Genomic DNA, 19,123 nt, shown 5'->3' on the forward strand with positions numbered 1-19,123 from the left:
CCTATTATTGGTGATCATATTAAACCTAAATCAAATTATTAATTATCTTATTAGGCATGATTTCAAGTACAAATTCCCTTTAAAACTGCAAAAAGAGGGTGTGATCAAGCAATAACAATAAATCATGAATAATCAAGCAATGTATAATTATTGACACAACAAATCATCATCATCATAATGAAGCAACATCTCCAAAATAACATTAGCAAGATCCTAAGCATGATACTAAACGGATTAACAACAAACCCTAGCATGTCACTAAATAATAAAAATCAAAGCTTTAGCCTAAACATGATACTAAAAAGCAACATGATATTAGAAATATGAAAATATCATCCTAAGCATGATACTAGAAATATTAATCAACATCTTAACATGATACTAGGAATTAAAATAATATTCTAAGCGTGATTTCTATATCAAAAGAATAATTAAGTTAGTAGATCTACTCACTTTGATGCCTCGTATCTCTTACTATTAAAACAATACACACATTAGTAATTTCAAGAGAGATATGAATCAAACTAAATAAATCAAATAAGAATTGAAATATAGATTTGGGACCAAACCCTCAGAAATATCAACCTTTCACGCCGAGGTCGAAGGCAACTACGAGAAGGGCTTGGAGTATTCAAGTCTCGTAAAGGTTGTATGGTGTAATGTGTTTAGGCTAGGCTAAGAAAGAGAGAGAAAAGCTTATAGCTTAGAGAGAGGATTAGATGATGATTCTTGGTGAATGAAAATGGAGGAAAACAACCCTATTTATAGGGAAAAATGATGGAAAAGAGTCAGAATCCGACTCAGAGTAAAACATTTTTTATCGCGTGGCGATGCTTCCATCGCGTCGCGGTGTTTATATCGCTGCGCGATATTTGCATCGCTGTGCGATGATTCCATCACTACACAATGCTTTTCAGAAGATAAGATCCGTACGGAATTCGACTTCCAATCAAATAGGGTTAGTCGAATGTCCGTACTTATCCTTATTTTATCAGAATTAAATTCACCAAAAACACATGTTTTTATCCGATATAAAATTCTTTAAATTTTATATTTTCAAAAACGATAAATTAGAACCTTCTAGAGGATTCTAGAAGCTTATAATAAATCCTAAGGAATTAAGGAATGATTTTAAAGGTTAATGGACCCTCCACATGATCATTGGGTCCGCAGATAAGGCTTGGTTTGGACCAAGTTTAGTATTTTGGCCATAACTTCTTCGTTATAACTCGGATTTGGGCTTATAGTATATCATTAGAAAGATCTTTTCAAGATCCATCCAATTACACAATTATTGGACCTAGATTATGGACTAAATAAACTAGTTTGGACGTTTTTATAAAAATGACACGAGTGAATGATTTTAAGGACGTGAAATGAATGATTTTAGCTAAAAACATTTAAAGAAAGGTCAGAAATGGTCAAGGCTAAGGGAAATTCATGAGACTCTTGAATTCTTCACCTAACTCGATAATCAATGATGTGAAAGGTACTTATCACCGGGTTTGGTTTTGGGGAGACACAATTAGGTGTCTATAGAAGCCCCCACTTTGACCGAGTTTGGAGAAAAGTAACTTTTCGAAAACAAAAGTCAAAGTATAGATAGCGATGGAGAATGATTTAGAATATTCTACGATCCCAAATCATCCTTTTTAATGCCGACACCTGCAGAAGACATCAGTTTTACAAATAAAGGAGTTAGAAACGCGAATCTTGCACCGTTGAGTACACGCATCTGGGTGAAATCTTTTGCATTATTTAACAACCTCCATAGTACTTTGTGAACGCAATCAAAAGTAACAATACTTCGCTATCTTCTTTTGTAGTGACAATCTTCCACACCCTAGGGAACATCGTCGAAGGTGACCGTGCTTCGCCATCTTCAATTTGCAGTGACAATCTTCCACACCCTAGGGAACATCGTCGAAGGTGACCGTGCTTCGCCATCTTCAGTTTGCAATGACAATCTTCCACACCCTAGCTGGGGAACATCGTCGAAGGTGACCGTGCTTCGCCATCTTCAGTTTGCAATAACAATCTTCCACACCCTAGATAGGGAACATCGTCGAAGGTGACCGTGCTTCCCCATCTTCAGTTTTGTGGCTGTGCTTCGCCACGGCAGTGCTTCGCCGCTTCATTGTTGTTGTGGTCGTGCTTCGCCATGGCAGTGTTTTGCCTCTGTTGACAATCTCCTCCATGCTTTGGGACATCGTTGAACACCGCAGTGTATCACCACCTTCAAAAATCTCACCCTTGCTTCGACGTGACCAATTAATACTGACAACCTCCACACCCTAAGGAAAGCCGTCGAAGACCCCAAATCTTGCCAATGCTTTAAGCGGGGTTAACCAATGCTTTGGTATGTTGAATATGCGCTCTTCCAATTTTTATGTGGAATTAACCAATGTTTAGGTGCTTAACCAATATTTAGGCCCAATATGCTCTGCCAATGCTTCGGCACGTTTACGTGTAACGAACCAATGCTTAGGCGATTTTGCTTTGTAATGAGCCAATGTTTAGGCATTTAAGTCATTGAAACGATCGTCATTAGGTTGATCATCAATCAAGATTGTAATCAGGCCGACTACTAATCAAATCAATTGCTTTAGAGGCTAAATGGCGTACCAAAGAGCTCAAATGTTAAAATGCAATCCACATAATCCATTTATGGGACCCACAAAGTCCATCGCTAGCAGGAGCAGAAGCATAGCGCAACTCCAGGTCTCATCGCGTAGCGATATTTTCATCGCTACGCGATATTTTTCGCGTTTTTTCCGGATTTAAATCCTTTCTTCTTCCTCATTTTGCCGTTGTTCTTCGTTTTTGCCCAAAACTTCAAAAAGCTCATTTTTTGCCATTCCTCAACCAAATTCGCTTAAATCCTTTGCAAATCGGCGCAGTCTCATCCTAGTTTACGGATCCATGTAAGTTTTTCTCAAACTCTTTTTATCTAGGACGATTTTTGAGCATGCTCTTCACAAAGTTCCGGAAAATTCGAATGTGTCTTTGCTTATTACTCAAGTTTTGTTGAATTTCTTTCCATGAAATTGTTTTTATGTGTTTGTATATTGCTTTGTGAGTAATTTGAGACTAGAATTACTTAATTTGGTGAAGAAACGAATATTTTGCCATTGTTGAACACTCTAAGTTCGTGAGTACAATGTGGCTTGTTCTCCATAATTTTGCTTGCTATTTACTTTATTTGTTGCAATATTTACCATAAACTTGCAAAAAATTGTTTTGGTGCTCAAAATTCTTATTGCTGTGCGATTCAAAATCATGCTCTGTTTTTGTACTTTGTACTCTATTTTTGACGAACATAGTATCATGCGGCTAGGCGAACTTAGATACTATAGAGCCTTTAACTTACAGTTTTTGTATGTCAATAATAAATAATATGGCTCGTCGTCGGGGTTCCGGCTCACGTTCCCGCTTGTCCCACCGAGAGGACGAGCTTGTAGGCGATGGTGATGGCGCTTCTATTAGCTGGGGATGGTCGTTCCCTGAGTGGGGTGGGCACACCTTGTTTTTCGAGCCAACCCTTTATATTTCCAAGCGCGTCCGACTAGGTATTATCGATGAGCACCTTCGTTGTCACAGCTCAGGCAATGATAACATTTCATACATCTATCGCCATTATATTGAGGGAAATGATGCGATGAGAGCTCTCTGGGAGTCTTGCGGGTTGACTCCAATTCTGTGGGTTGCTATGGTTGTTCATCCTTGACGGGAGAGCCGTCGTATTGTTCGAGGTGTCGTGGAGTTTTTCTGGGACACCACGAACACTTTTCACTTTCCATGGGGTGAGATGACCATTACCCCTCTTGACTTCACCATCATCACTAGCCTAGAGTTCCGGTCCACTCCACACCCAGCAGACGGGATACATAATCTGGTGTCTCCCTACACTATAGAGCTGCTAGGCCCTATTGTCCACCGAGTCGCTGCTGAGGCTCAACGTTTAAACTCTAGCATGAGGACAGCCCGCAGGGCGCTACTTGCTGAGGCTTTCGATGACAATGCGACGACCTCAGAGCAGCAGATGCGCATCTTTGTTCTCATTCTCTTGTCGGGGACTTTCTCTCCTGATAGGGGAAGCCGTGTAATACCCCCAAAATTCGGGTCATTGTAAACAATAGAGTAACCCTTTTCTTTTCAAAACCGACCATCGAACTTTGGGAGTGTTACTGCTACAATTATTTTTCCATAGAAAAACAAGTGCAAAGAAAAAACAAAATACCATTTTATAACTAGGTGATCTAAGTGGCGACAAAGAATTAAATATTCGTTACATCCAAACCGTAAAACATTTTAAAGCATTAAATAAAAGGAAAATAACTAAGTTCAGGATTAACTAAATTGTCTTAGCTACGTGATTATTCTAACGTCTCTTCACACGTAACCGAGTATCCTTTTACCAACCTGCAAAAAATCAGAAACAAGAAAAGAGAGAAAACTCCCAAAATCTGATAAACTGAGTAATTCCGACTCCATCCCGTAAAATAATAATTTTAGTTCGAAAAATATTTTACACAAGACAATTTTATCGACATTATAATAATAAGTCAAAATCAAGTTGTCACATAAACTTTATTACTTTAGTTAAGAAAGGGAAAGAGAACACCAGTAAGCCGAGACTAGTCCCTGTCACCACCTACTTTACAGAGGGTCGCGCGTAACCTCAAATGGCCAAAATAAACAGAATGTCCCTAGTGTGCACACCCCTCACTAATACCCATTGATTAGGAGGAAGACTAAACAACAATATACGTCAATTTAAACCAACTAGTAGCAACCATAACCACTAGTGGGCAACCTGTTCTTCACCCTTTCGGGTTTCATTTCCCTTCTTAATTTAATGTACATTTTAATAGATTAAATTGTCCGATCACATTGCACACGAGTATTGCACAGATCAATTTAATCCCAAGTAACAATATTTTAGTTTCAGTACTTTTAAAACAGAGTCATTTTACAAGACATGCTAGTTACAACTCGTTTCTCAATAGGTCTTGGAGACCATCAATCACATATAATCAATCATCCAATTCCTAAGATTTTAATTATATAAAACTCATACGATACCAAATAATCAAATTTTCGAAAATATAAAACTCATACGATACACATCCATCACGTATAATTATGTAAGCACATAGTTGGCACAGAATAATTTAAAACAATTTACTAACGGGATTCTAAAGATGATGGACATTGAAAATTACCTTGAATTGCGCGTAAATCTCAAGGTAAATAACCTCCAAAACGCTCACCTAGTAGCCTTCGTCTACAATAAACAGATAAACGAGTCTAAGTTAGTCTTACGACATTACTAATTGAAATAGTTAGTCATTAATTAGTTGTTTATAATACCCAAACTCAAAGCCCACTACGAAACTTTTCAATAGAAGGCAATATAGGTGTAAGTGGCTTAAAACAAGAATTTGTTTAACTATTAAAACAAAAAAAATCATCTTTTTTTTTTCTTTATAAAAAAAACCACTTTACTAGAATCCTACCATTACCAGAAGACCTGAGATTAGGAGAAAAGAAAGAAAAAAAAACAAAAAAAAAAAAAAACAAAGTAAGCGACATTGATTTGCAGAAGAAGACAACAACGACAATTGCAATCCACATTTGTATACAATGGATTAAGAAGGTGGTATATTATAGGTTTCCTTGATAATCATCTAAGATGGATGGAAATAGAAGAAACATGGTTTATTACTACACTCAACTACTATGGTTGATATGGTAGCAAGTACTACGAATTAAAGAAGAGTGTGGATATACGGCAACGGTATTGACGGTAAGGGCTGAAGCTATGGTGGTCTAACACGGAGACAAGAGCAAGATTCAATTTGAGTGCCAAACGTCGAGTTCGTCGACGGAGTTACGGGTTTAGCAATGAAAGGTGTTAATTAAAGACTACTAGCCGAAAAATTGAAGCTTAATTGACTAGTTAAACATCTAAATAAAGAAGGGATTATGAGTTATTTGAGCTCTCATACCTATCAATCAATGGAGATGAAGGGTGGAAGAAGAAGAGTAGTTTTTTTTTTTGTTTTGTTCCCCCCTTTCTCACGGCGAGCAATCTTATAATGTGGGGATTTGGGTGAGATTAAGGTTTGGGATAGATTCAAGTAACCAACTATGATAAGATTAAAGATTCAAATTTTAGATCAAATAGCTTTCAAATAATCAGTTCCTGAATTTTACCCAAAATCAGTTTTTTTTTTTTTTTTTTTTTTTTTTTTTTTTTTTTTTTTTTCAAATTCCTGTCCATACACGCAGAGGGTACAAAAGCTTTAGATTTTTTTTTTAAATTCGAAAATGGAAATAAAAATAACAATTAGTAAAAAAAAAAATTTATTATTTATTTTTTTTTATAAATTTGAAAATAATTATAAATTTAAACTGTATACTAGAAAAATCGTTGATTAAATATAATAAAAAAATTTGAGGTATTACATCTACTCCCCCTAAAACGAATTTCGTCCTCGAACTTTAAAGTTAGCACTCAAAATTAGGCTCGCACGATGACAAAGCTAAGTTAGTATTACATTCTACCCCCCTTTAAAAGTTTTGACCTCGAAAGTTAGAGTACCTGTTCAAAAAGTTCTGGGTAGCGCTTTTTCATATCATACTCGACTTCCCAAGTTGCTTCTTCAGAATTCTGATTAGACCACAACACTTTTACTGCCATATTTCGAGTATTTCTCGTTTTGGTATCAAGAATCTTCACTGGGCTCTCTTCAAAGGTTAAGGTCTCATCTAGCTCAATAGTCTCAGGTTGGATAACATGGTAGGGTTATGAACATACTTTCGGAGTTGTGAAACATGAAAAACATTGTGAACATTGGCTAACTCCATGGGTAAGGCTAGTTGGTATGCCACCTCTCCAACTCTCTTTAATACTTCATATGGCCCAATATATCTAGACTTAGTTTCCCTTTCCTACCAAACCGTATGACTCCCTTGGTAGGTGAAACCTTAAGTAAAGCCTTTTCCCCGACTTCAAGTTCCACTATTCTCCTATTTTGGTCTGCATATGACTTTTGTCGATCCTAAGCTGCCTTCATGTTTGCCTGTATGAGCCTAACTTGCTTCGTTGTTTCTTCAATCATTTCTGGCCCCAAAGTCAAAGACTCATTGATATCACTCCAACATAAGGGACTTCTACATTTTATCCCATACAATGCTTCATAAGGTGTCATTCCTATGCTCGCATGATGACTATTATTATATGAAAATTCGATCGTAGGTAATCTTTCGTCCCACGATCCACCAAAGTCCATCACACAAGCTCTCAACATGTCCTCTAGGGTCTGAATTGTTCTCTCTATTTGTCCATCCGTAGCAGGGTGAAACGCTGTGCTAAACTTCAAGATAGTGCCAAATGCTTGCTGAAACATTTCCCAGAACTTTGATAAAAATCTGGGATCTCTGTCTGAAATGATATCTTTAGCAACTCCATGTAGTCTCACAATTTCCTTCACATAGGCGTCTGCCAGCTGATTCACATTCCAAGTGTCCTTTATTGCTATGAATCTTGTTGTCTTAGTTAAACGATCAACTATGACCCAAATAGCATTCTTTGTTGCCCTTGTAAGCGGTAATCCCATCACAAAATCCATAGATATAGACTCCCTCTTCGATCCTGGCACATCTAACGATTGCAGTTTCCCTCCAGGTCTCATATGTTGTATCTTCACTTTCTGACATGTCAGGCACTTGGCCACAAACTCAGCTACTTCATGCTTCATGTTCGGCCATCAAAAATATTGCTTAAGATCTTTATAGAGCTTATCTCCTCCCGGGTGTACAGAGTACGGGGTGTTGTGAGCTTCTTCTAAGATCTTCCTTTTGAGATCTTCATTCTTAGGAATACACCATTTCCCTTTGTATTTCACTATTCCACTATCATCAACATCAAACTCAGTTGTTGCTCCTTCTTCTTTCATCTTTCTCACCTTGGTCAACCACTCATCGAGCATTTTCTTCTCACGAATCTCATCATATATGGTAGGTTTGACCGACATTGCATTCAATTGCGCGTTCACCAGGCCATACTCCATCACTTCCAAGTTCAACTTCCTAAATTCTTCACAAAGTTCCTTGGCTAAAACCATCAAGTTTACTGTATGACTTGTCTTCCTAATCAAAGCATCGGCTACCTTGTGTGCCTTTCCTTCGTGATATAGAATCTTTGGGTTGTAATCGGTTAGAACCTGAAGCCATCTCCTTTGTCTCTGTGTGAATATGTATTTCAGAATTTTATGGTCCGTATACACCTTACATCTCACACCATGCAAGTAATGTCTCCAAATCTTAAGAGCAAATACCACAGCTCCCAACTCCAGGTCATGAGTAGGGTAATTCTGTTCATGCTTCTTGAGCTGCCTCGATGCATAAGCTACAACCTTCCCATGTTGCATGGTTGGCTTCTCAATACACTGCTGAGAGTTGTTTTTTCTGGGGTACCTACGACATAGTATGGTACTTAGGCGAGAGGATGTCCATTCAGCACTCCTCGACTTTTCATGTTGTTCCTGGTGAGATTATGAGTTAGGAGCGACTCCGGATCCATGTTGCTACTGGAGCGATTGGTGAGGACTGACGGATACATAGTTATCCCGATCGTCCTTACGCGAAGGTGTTGCTTCCTTTGGTAGCTCCACCACCCTACCGTGAGGAGGAGGTTTGTCGTTATTGGCTATCTATTTTATTTTTTCGGTAGCCCCCAACGGTGTCTTATCGCTTTACTTTTTGCAGGAGTTAGAGGAGCTTGCGGAGTTTGTGCCTCCACGGATGTCCATCACTTATTAGGGGACCTATGGACCTGTTGAGGAGCCGGTTCCTTTAGCCCCTGAGGAGTGGCGATTAACGTCCTAGTCTATTCCTCGTCATCAGACCTGGGTGAGCTCTCACTCTTTTGCTTGCTCGGTGTATATATTTTGTGTTTTACTGATTTTGTCTGTTTTGTAGTTCTGTCTTGCCATGGACGCCTTCCGGTACCAGCTGGTGAGATGGAGTCGCCGAGCGTTGTGTCGATGTACTGATGACGTTGTGCCGGTATGTCTTTGTGCATTTGCTTTTATTTGTTCATTCTTTCTCTTATATGCCTAACTTGTTTTGTTATTTTTATTTCAGCCTGCTCCTCAGCCACGCACTCGTTCGAGGCTAGAGAGATCAAGGGAGCGAGAGGGATCGAGGCGTCGGCATAATTCTTTGGAGATCCCTAGTAGAGAGGAGGCGTGCAACCAGGTAGTGGTTGAGGATGAGAGCAGCTCATCGCCAGGGGATGTGAGGCCACCTGGTCATGGTACTCGAGTGCTCTTTCCTCACGAGTCCCCGAGTTCTTTTGGAGCTGGTCCATCATCTCGGCCCGGTGGTGGGACGTACGAGGTTGGCTCGTCGTCGCAGCAGCCAGAGCCTACTCACTTTGCTAGTGGGAGTTTCCAGTATGGGCCACACGGAGGTACTCAGTGGACTGGTCCTACGATCACGATCCCGACGGCTAGTGGTGTTGATGATGGCCTGGGGTTGACCCCGCGGACTTCACAGTTATATGATACTTTTGGCATTCCTTGTCCTCCAGCATCGTAGTTGTTCGTGTATTTGTTTTGATTTGACTATGGAGATTGCTATTATAATGCTAAATTTGAACTATGGTGTGTTATGCAGATTAATTTTATGGAGGGTAAGCATTTTCGTAGTCCCTGTGAGTTGGATAAGGTCAGTGATAAACAAGCTAACCCTTCTAATCCTTGTGTAGGTAAGTTGTAGGTAAATGATCTTCTGTTGAATGACTTGATAATTTTGAATTGTTGATCTTCGTTGGATGTTGATGGAAACCGTGGCTGTAGTCTAAGGAAACATCAACTGCATCCAGAAATATTCAAGGTACAGACATTGCCGGGGGGGGGGGGGTTTGGGGGGGAGGGGCTTAGGATATTAATGTTGCTGTGTTACTAGGAGTTACCTTATTTATTTCTGTGTAACAGGATAACTGCAACAGTCTAGATGGTAAAGTGAAGGCTCAACGCCTTGTATTGAAGGAACATGAGAGGAGAAGCTCTCGGGTAAGTGGTTTATAATTGTTGATTGGTTAAGTTATTGTTTCTCATTGGCTATGTTTTGTTGATCTTTGAATCCGTAATTTTGACAGGCTCCTAAATTGACGTGTCGGATTGAGTCATTTGCTAGGATTTGTCAGACCTTTGATGAAAGAACGTCTAAGTGGGTTCAGAAGATGGGATTTGGCATCCTCCTAAATTTACCATCTGATTTGCAAATTCCAAGGCAGCTTGGATATTGGATACTAAGCTGCATTGATCCTTTAAGTAAAAAATTGATAGGTACTAATGGAAAACAGTTCGAATTTTCAAAGAACCTACTGCATTGGATATTTGGCATTCCTTATAGAAGGTTACCTGTGCCAACCAAGAAATCAATGAACCCTGAAATGAGACTCAAGATATTCCAGATTTTGGGAAAGTATGGAAAATCTTGGGAGTGTAAGTCCAGCAAGTTTGTTGGGCATACGTATACATCAATCGGAATTCCTATGAACAGTATTCTGTTGGATAGGTTGGAGGGTTATTGGGAGGATAACGATAAAGAAGAATTTAAGACCTTATTCCTATTGGTGTCTTTGCAAATGGTGCTATGTCCCACATAGTCTTCGCGATTAGCTAGTGATCTTGTTCCAGCACTAACTTGTGCTTCAAATTGTGCCAATTATGATTGGTGTAGGCTTGTATTGGGCAAATTGATGGAGAGTATTTTAAGCTTTGCCCGTAGGTTTTATGCGTTTGGCTATGCTAGGGGTTGTGGTTGCTGCACCATGTTCTTAGTGGTAAATGTTATATTTTTTTTTTTTTTTTGTGTTTTGTTTCAATCATGCTACATTACGCTATGGTACTTACTTGTTGTACCACACACACATTTTTTATTTGGACAGGTTAAATAGGGATCCAGTGGAATGGGGAGTTTTCCCACATATAAAGGTTTGGAATATGAACCACATTAGAAATGCTGCAAAAGATGACAGGATTATTGCAACTGGAAATTTTGGAAACTTAGGGGTACGGTTATTCTGTTGTGGATAATAAGTAGTTGATCTCAAATTATGTGCTAACTAATTTACATACTGTTGTTGTAGATGTTAGATGTGGCGTATGGTGAACAACACCCTCTGTTGGCCAGGGATAGTGATGGACCAGTGGCCACTAATGAGGTAATACACAACTCTAATGCGCCTTATGCTTGAAACTAGCTTGTTCTCTTTTACTAGACTTTGCATTGGGCGAGATGTTTACAAGCTGATGTATTTTATTAATTAAGTAGTATATGGAGGATGTTGGTGGTAGTCGCTCGGTTAGGAATCTGAAAAGGAGAAGGGCAAGGAGGAGGTGCAAAACTCTGTTTGCTCGTACATCTAACAAAGATGGATGCCCTGACGCAAATGAAGGACTTTCTGATATTCCATTCTGGAAGAAGTATGGTTCAAGTTAGGTGCGTATCCATAACGTTTCCAACTTTTGTCTATCATGCGTCCTGCTTGATTGACCCCTACTATTATTTATTTTTATTTTTTGTTGCGCAGGACCATTTGAAGCCCTCTGTGGTATCCCCATTACCACTTTGTGAGGTGACCATATTTGTACATGGCCCAAAACGATAGTGGTCGTTTCCTTTGCAAAACACGGCTTTTAATAGGAAAACATCAACCACTGTTGCTTCTGCTTTGTTCATTTCATTGAGTCGAGCTGAAATTGTTGTACTTTAATCGGGCCTGCCTTGTTTTAGTTGAAAAGCACTTAGGAGGCTGGTGCATTTTGAGTTGTTGTACTCGTCAAAGCTGGTATAATCTTTACCCATCATTTCATACGCATACTAAATTTTATCCTTTTTGTATAGCTGGAAGAATTGCATGGGATGGTGGAAGATGGAGCACTACGATACATTTCAAGCATGTCAGGATGGAGTATTAGGATTCCCAACAACAACCCCGTTCTCCGCCGGCATTAAGCATCAGAGTGTTAGTGGATATTCCCAATAAGCACTAATGTAGTGTTAGTGGATATTCCCAATTAGGATTTTCAATTCTGATTAGCCGTTTTTTGTTAATTTTCCATTCCTTGTAAGTCATGTCATTTAGTCATAATTGAAATTATTTAGATTCCATAAATCGCTTGCAAGAATAAGATTATAGAGATTTTTATAAAGGGCCAAAACATTGGATTGGCCCAATTAATTAAGTAATGCCTGCCCATCACTAATAGCTTGTCCAACATTGGTTGTTACATTTTGCTTTAGAAGATATGGCCTAACCCAGCAACAAAAAGGGAAACATAAAGAACAAAAGGATTATATTACAAATGGGCCAAACCCAACTACAAAAAGTTACACTACTGCGCTGGGCTGCCTTCTTCATGGACTTCCTAAATACTATAGTGCAAGGATGGACTTCCCTAAAGCTACGATTCTTGATGGACTTCCCAAAAGTTACAATTCATGATGGACTATCCAAATGTTGCAATTCATTTCATTATCTCCTTCCATTTCAAACTTGACTTCCTTTGTGAAAGTAATGATCACAATTCCTCTATTAACCCTGACAGTTGGTTCGCCGCAGACCCTATATGCATTCAGATGGCGGCTTATAACCGGGCCATGTGTACCGACACGCGTGTTTCCGTGAGGAATATGGCATCTGGCATATTCATCTTAATAAGCTTACATATGTTTGGCATAAAAGAGTTACGAGCCATATGCCTGTAATTCCATACAACATAACTTGCCCCCCTAACAGCATGAGAGTCACCCGTGACGGTGAATGACATATTTATCTTTCTACCATCCAGTTTGTTAACTGATAATGGGGTTGATCCATGCCTAACCTGCGATAACTTAACACCACAATTAGTATTGAATAACTTTAGGTCGTTAGAGTAGCTGTACATTGAAATGTTGTGTTCCCCGCTTACAAGGCTGCAACTTTCATTACAATTTGGTAGTACGGATGGTGGGTCAATAATGGACATGATAGACTTTGGAATTGTGGTTGAACACCAATCCCTTCCTTTCCTCCTTCCTTCAGTAGAAGGCTTTGTACCATGATCTTAAGAGGGGATGGAAGAAGGGCCAAATCTGACAAATCTGGGATGGAACAAGGACAAACCCTATTTAATTTTGGAGGGTGCCTTCCATCAGCAATCCACCCACCAACAGTTACACTATCAACGATTTTTACATCGACATTCCCCCCCGGACTTAGCTTTGCACTCCTTATAACTCCCACTAGCCCGGACCCCATCTCGGCAACGCCAACGATTGGATGTGGTGGTGTGTGCTTCCTTTATAGCTCATCTGTTGATATAATTGGTAGTGGCAGCACTCGCACCTTGTTGGTATTTAACTAGTTTGTGTAGGTGTTTAAGTAATCGGGTTTTCGTTTTCATTTTAAAGGCTTAATAGAAGAGGCTTCAATTTGGAAGTGGATGTTATCATCCATGGCCTAGTATGTCTTAAAGTGGTTAAGTGTGAAGGTGGATAGGTAGAATGGCCCATCAGCTTTTTATAACCAAATGAAACTATTTATGGCAGGAAATTGGGGTTGGATTGTTGGATTGCCGCCCTTTTACATGGAATGATGCTTAAGCTATCTAACACATTGTAATGTATACCTTTTCCTGTTTTTTTTTTTTGTTTTTTTTTTTATTTACTTATATTTTATTTATGGTTTTTGTTTTTAGTGAATATTATTTCCTTTTTTGGGCCGATTTTTTTATTTTAAAACTACAAAATTTTGGTTTAAAATAATTTAAAGTAATTTGTTTTATAATTTATCCATAATAAAGATAAATATGTTTTTAAGGGATCATTTACCCATAATTTTTAGTTTAATATTGTTAAATCTGTGGTCCAAAGTTTGCAATAAAACATGTAATCATTTGTTTTATATTTTTCACGTAAATTTAATTTTTTTTTCACTTTTTTTAAAATAATTTGTCATTCTTTTTTTTATAAACAACTAATTTTTTACAAATACTTTTAAATTTGTTCACGATTATTTATAAAACATGTAATTGTGTGTAAGGATTTCTTTGTTTTATATAAATACTGTACACTTATAATGCGCTTTAATTTATTTTGCTTAATTAATTTAAAAAATATATATATAGTAATTCGATTTATTTATAAGTACATACAAATATTAATTTTAATAGACAATTAAAAGTGTTTTGTATCCTGTTCAGTGTTCACGAGCTCTTTCTTAATTAATTACAAGTTTTTTTTTCTATTTTTTTATTATTTTTATGGAAATTAATTAATTACAAGTGTCTTGTTTCAGGTTTATGAGTTTTGTTAATTAAATACTAAGCGTTAATATAAATCCATAATTATTGCCCTCCGCAAAAAAATATTACGAAGCATAATAAACATAATTTCGAAGCCTAATAGACAAATTTCTTTCTTGCCCCCCATAATAACCACTTCAAATATTACACAAAAGCTTAATACATCATCTAATCAAGGAGTGCCAAACCTCTAACTGCTTGTTAGCCTTACAATAAGGGTGAATTACATCATCAGCCTTGCTGGATCAAAAGACAAGTGAAACCAAGTCATCTTTGTACAATGTTTTTTCAAAATAAAATAAGCACCTTCACGTGTAGATACTTTAGGATTATAGATGCACTTAGTGGAATTTCAAGAAATAATTTCTTAGCACCTAAACAGGATCTCATGCATATAATAATACGAATCACATAAAGTAGTTAGATATACCTTTTATGCGTGTACTCCTTATTATTATTATTATTATTATTATTATTATTATTATTATTATTATTATTATTATTATTATTATTATTATTATTATTATTAGAACTATTATTATTATTGTTTTAAATTTTGGACACAAATACCTACCAACAAAAATAACATAGCTACTACAAAGTTGGTAGGTAAATTACCTACTGACAACAAAAATAACCTAATACAATAGTGGTAGGTAAAATTACCTACTGCTTACAGTAGGTACAAAATCGGTAGGTAATTAACTACTGCTAGTGTGCGGTAGGTAATTGTACCAAGCGTCGTTGAAAGCAGTAGGTAAAATTACCAACCGTGTATGCGGTAGGTAAACATGCAAAAAGGTGGTAGGTTAAATTACCTACCGTAGTACAGTAGGTAAATTTGACATTATCGACCTACGCTACACCTACCAACGAATACCTACCGCATAGTGGTAGGTACGCTGCTACCTACTGTTTTTGGGCCATTTACCTACCGCCAATAGCTCGGATTCTTGAAGTATCTCTTCCTTTTGCTCTTGTATCTTTACTTGCTCTATTTTCCTTGTTACAAAATCCTTTTACATGCCAACAATTGTCAGCAATACGTGTGCCCTAATTTTCCACATACCTTGCATGCCCAACATTTCTCAATTGTATGCCCAATTTTGCCACAATTTGTGCATTTCATCTCAATTTTACTTTCATACATTGCAAAAGCATCTTGTTCCTCCTTGGGAAGAGTAAAGATCTCCTGTTGAGACTCTTCTCGCTGGAACATCCCACAAGCAGCCTCCACAGAAGGTAATGGTGTCAGCATTAAGACGTGACTTCTCAAAGTTCCAAATTGCTCACTTAGACCATTTATAAATTGAAAAAGCTTTTGGTCGTCTTCTTCTTTTCTCATAGCTTTAACAAAGGCAGTCATCTCTGTATTCATCTTAGTTAATAATGGCAAGTCCTTTAAAGAGTCATATTCTTCCCACAAGCATTTCAAATCAGTATAATAGTCTGCCACCTTCGTTCCTTGTTGTTTAATTCCAAACATTGCTTTACACAACTGATACTTTCTTGAGCCATTTGGGACTGCAAATCTACTCTCAAGTTGCTTCCATATAGATTCTGCACTTTGCATGAACATCACAGACTTCTTAATAGACTTAAACGTAGAGCCCAATATCCAAGCCATCACCATGTTGTTGCAAGTCTCCCATGCTTTAGCTTTAATAGAGTCAGAGGTTTCTTTCTTTTCTCCCCCTGTGATGAAACCTTGCTTTCTTTTTGAATCCAAGGCAATTTCCATAGAACTTCTCCAAGATCTATAATTGCTAGACCCTTCCAGTTTCTCAATATTCAAAGTAGTTCCTTCAGATGGATGAAGGTATAGTGGACTGTTTATGTCTATTTTTGTACCCATTTTTAAATGATTGTAGCTCTACAACAAGTAAAAAAGATTGAAACTTTATAGCTAACCAGGAAAAATGCAAAGATAGAACCTTTATATCAGCTACATAATACTGGCAAGACTGTTAAATTTAACAGAAAAAATATGATTTGCATTTGCTACTGGCCTATTGCTACACACACACACACAGAGAGCAGCACAATAGTAACAAAAATGCAAAAAAAGATTGAAACTTTGCAAAGAAGATTTAGTTTTCGTAACCTGGCTCTGATACCATGAAAAGAATCACAAGCAAAGTCTCAGATTACATGCACAACACTAGCAGCAGCACATAATTTCTTCCATGTCTGTTCATTCATTCATTCATTTAATGCTTTTCTTCATTACATTCTAAGATATTTTGTGTTTTGTCTCTTGAGAAAAACAACAATAAAAACTACTATTTATATGGCGGCACAACCCACCAAAATATCTAGAGTATCAATCTAGGATTATATAGAATAGCGGCACATGACCACGTTAAAAAGCACATGACATGACAAGCGAAATAACAAAAACAACGGTGCTTGTTCTACATCATATATCACACACACTACTACATCCTTCAATAATAATCTTATGTACTTACTTATCTTCATTCTAATAGTAATGTCATACAACTGGAAACTTGTAATAGTGATTGTATACAACTAGCACACCAAAAAACACAAGGCTATGTATACCCTGTGTTATTAATGAGAAAGCAGGGAATTTTTGTCGCCACTCTATCTTGTCAATTAAGATCAAAGTAACTGTGTTGGTCGCAACACTGTGTTAACGTTGTTGATCAAACTTATAGTAGCAAGATGTTTTTTAATCGGTAGTCTTGGCATTCATAAGGGCAAAGTGATCTCGATAGAATGCTTGCAATTTCTCTTGATCGGGCATGTTTTGTTTGATAACACTGCATTCTAATAGCTCATCAGCCCAACTGTATATCGATGGAAACTTCTCCCTTGTAAGCACCTCTTTGCCTGTGACTGCTTGCCAGCATGGGATCCAAATAACCACAACCGACGCAACAATGTCCACGAATCCAATGTTGTTTCCTCCGAAGAACTTCTTTCCTTTGATCTCGTTTTCGAGGATTGTTAGAAGATCATCTAGTTCTTTTATTGCCTTTGTGCTTTGTTCTCCATCATTGCTCATGAAGGCAGGTTTCAATTGAGGCAATAGCTGGAAAAAAATTGTAGCTTAGAAATGAAATGAGGTAAAATAAAAGAGTTAAACTATTGGAAATTTGAGTGCAATAATGCCAGAAACATAAAGTCAACACCGAAGAAATAGGGTGTGGTTTCATCTCGCAAATAATTTTTTTAGGTTGTTACAAAAAAAAAATTAGAAGGTTTTTTCCCGCAAAAATGACCTTTGAAAAGCTTTTTTTGGCAAATTTGCCTATTAATTATACATAAAAAAAAATAAAAGACTAATGGAAATTTAATTGAAGTACCCAAATTGCAAATTTTGCAACTACGGTTGCACTTAACTCAAGTACTCAACATTGCGGCATAATAGTTTTCTCTGAACGAACATTGTAAAACTAACCTTATCATCAACAAACTTAGACCAAAAACGAGCTCGAGCTCTGTCATAAGGATGACTAGGCAAGATGTGGGGATCCCCCTTCCAAGTTTCATCAATGTACTCCATGATCACCAACGACTCGGCGATTGGCTTTCCATCAACAACCATGACAGGTATCTTCTTGTGAATAGGATTGTACTGGAGAAGCTCATCGCTCTTGTTCAGCAGATCTTCCTCGACATATTCATACTTGACTCCCTTCATTTTCAGCGCCACTTCCACTCGCATACTGAAGGGACTACCCCATGCCCTATATACTTTCACTTCTCCCATTCTTCTTCTGATGTTGCCGTCCCTGTTTTCTGTTTTGTATCCAAGATAAATATCAGCTATCAAGTATCAAGTGATGAAGCAAAGTCTTCTTTGTATATATGATTGAGATACGGAGTATAATCGTCTTATTATATAATATGCAGCACTTAATTTTTAGTCATAGCACACAGTTTCGCTTACAATTCCCATCTTCAAAAGGTGACGCAAGTGATGACGATACCTCCTCTGTTTTTCATATTTTATTCTCTATTTGATTACTTTAATCAATCTTTCGTGATTAGTTGCTCCGCTTTTCATTATTTTGGACGATAAACCTTTTTTTATTATTTAAATTCTATTATCACATGGGTCGCTTACCTTTTGTGTTCTTTTCTCGTGTGCTTTGTAAGAAATATTGAAGGAGTGTCCTCGATCAAGTATAACAATTACTAAATATAATATAGGATTAATTAAGGAGATTATTAATTCGATTATTTTAGAAATTGTAATGTTTTGCTAGAAACCAACTACGATTTGCAGGCCTATTATTTAGTGGGCTTGCTGCTAATTATAATCGGATCCTATAAGATCACACATAAAAGCACGAGATGAAAAGCACACTAAGCCCAATAAAGGTTAAGTGGGCGGTTATATGAGGAGTCATTAATCAGTTAGGTTTTCTGCTCTTGTAACCTAATAACTTCTATATATTGAGGCTATTACTATGTATGAGATACACAATTACACAGAAAAAAAATAACGTATAATATTTCTCATATAACCGCATCCCTAAAAGTGAGAAGAGTGAAAAGTTTTTTCCTCCTTCTTCCGTACTAGCATACGTGGGATTCATCACGGGTTTTGTGGACCAAGTAGAGGAATCACAATTGAGGTTCTAGATCTCCGAAGGAGGGAAATCTAAGGCTAACGAGGAGTACACGCATCAAAGGTATATCTAACTATTTTATGTGATTCGTATTATTATATGCATGAGATCCTGTTTAGGTGCTAAGAAATTGTTTCTTGAAATTCCGCT

The 19,123-nt window shown here is 37.5% G+C and overlaps 3 protein-coding genes across 4 annotated transcripts; 1 reads left to right on the forward strand and 2 right to left on the reverse strand.

Annotated features, from left to right (window-relative positions):
• Nucleotides 1-10,109: 10,109 nt before the first annotated feature.
• On the forward strand, nt 10,110-12,761 carry LOC110686450. Of its 2 annotated transcripts, XR_002504196.1 has the most exons (4): nt 10,113-11,090; nt 11,168-11,242; nt 11,353-11,520; nt 11,612-12,761. XR_002504196.1 is itself a non-coding variant. In XM_021863074.1 (3 exons), exons 1-3 carry the CDS (start codon nt 10,866-10,868, stop codon nt 11,518-11,520), a joined length of 468 nt encoding a protein of 155 aa, XP_021718766.1. In that variant the 5' UTR covers nt 10,110-10,865; the 3' UTR covers nt 11,521-12,761. The 2 variants fall into 2 exon arrangements, 1 of the variants encoding a protein (XP_021718766.1); XM_021863074.1 differs by having other exon boundaries at nt 10,110-11,090; nt 11,353-12,761.
• A 2,222-nt stretch (nt 12,762-14,983) lies between these two features.
• LOC110686350 lies at nt 14,984-16,224 on the reverse strand. The gene is made up of 2 exons (XM_021862943.1): nt 15,439-16,224; nt 14,984-15,007 (listed from the first exon to the last, which is right to left on the reverse strand). Exons 1-2 carry the CDS (start codon nt 16,222-16,224, stop codon nt 14,984-14,986), a joined length of 810 nt encoding a protein of 269 aa, XP_021718635.1.
• A 459-nt stretch (nt 16,225-16,683) lies between these two features.
• On the reverse strand, nt 16,684-18,207 carry LOC110686451 (probable glutathione S-transferase). The gene is made up of 2 exons (XM_021863075.1): nt 17,797-18,207; nt 16,684-17,427 (listed from the first exon to the last, which is right to left on the reverse strand). Exons 1-2 carry the CDS (start codon nt 18,106-18,108, stop codon nt 17,065-17,067), a joined length of 675 nt encoding a protein of 224 aa, XP_021718767.1. The 5' UTR covers nt 18,109-18,207; the 3' UTR covers nt 16,684-17,064.
• Nucleotides 18,208-19,123: the final 916 nt, after the last annotated feature.

Source organism: Chenopodium quinoa, unplaced genomic scaffold (assembly GCF_001683475.1).
Source record: "Chenopodium quinoa cultivar QQ74 unplaced genomic scaffold, ASM168347v1, whole genome shotgun sequence".
NCBI lineage: Eukaryota > Viridiplantae > Streptophyta > Magnoliopsida > Caryophyllales > Amaranthaceae > Chenopodium > Chenopodium quinoa.

Excerpts from the sequence above, each read along its gene's own strand:
- LOC110686450 (XM_021863074.1), top strand. The coding sequence starts at position 10,866 with ATGTTATATTTTTTTTTTTTTTTTGTGTTTTGTTTCAATCATGCTACA. Across the intron at positions 11,091-11,167 it reads GAAATTTTGGAAACTTAGGG|ATGTTAGATGTGGCGTATGG; the intron begins GTACGGTTATTC and ends CTGTTGTTGTAG. Across the intron at positions 11,243-11,352 it reads GACCAGTGGCCACTAATGAG|TATATGGAGGATGTTGGTGG; the intron begins GTAATACACAAC and ends TTAATTAAGTAG.
- LOC110686350 (XM_021862943.1), bottom strand. The coding sequence starts at position 16,224 with ATGGGTACAAAAATAGACATAAACAGTCCACTATACCTTCATCCATCT. Across the intron at positions 15,008-15,438 it reads AGAAATGTTGGGCATGCAAG|GTTATTTTTGTTGTCAGTAG; the intron begins GTATGTGGAAAA and ends CTATTGTATTAG.
- LOC110686451 (XM_021863075.1), bottom strand. The coding sequence starts at position 18,108 with ATGGGAGAAGTGAAAGTATATAGGGCATGGGGTAGTCCCTTCAGTATG. Across the intron at positions 17,428-17,796 it reads CTAAGTTTGTTGATGATAAG|CTATTGCCTCAATTGAAACC; the intron begins GTTAGTTTTACA and ends ATTTTTTTCCAG.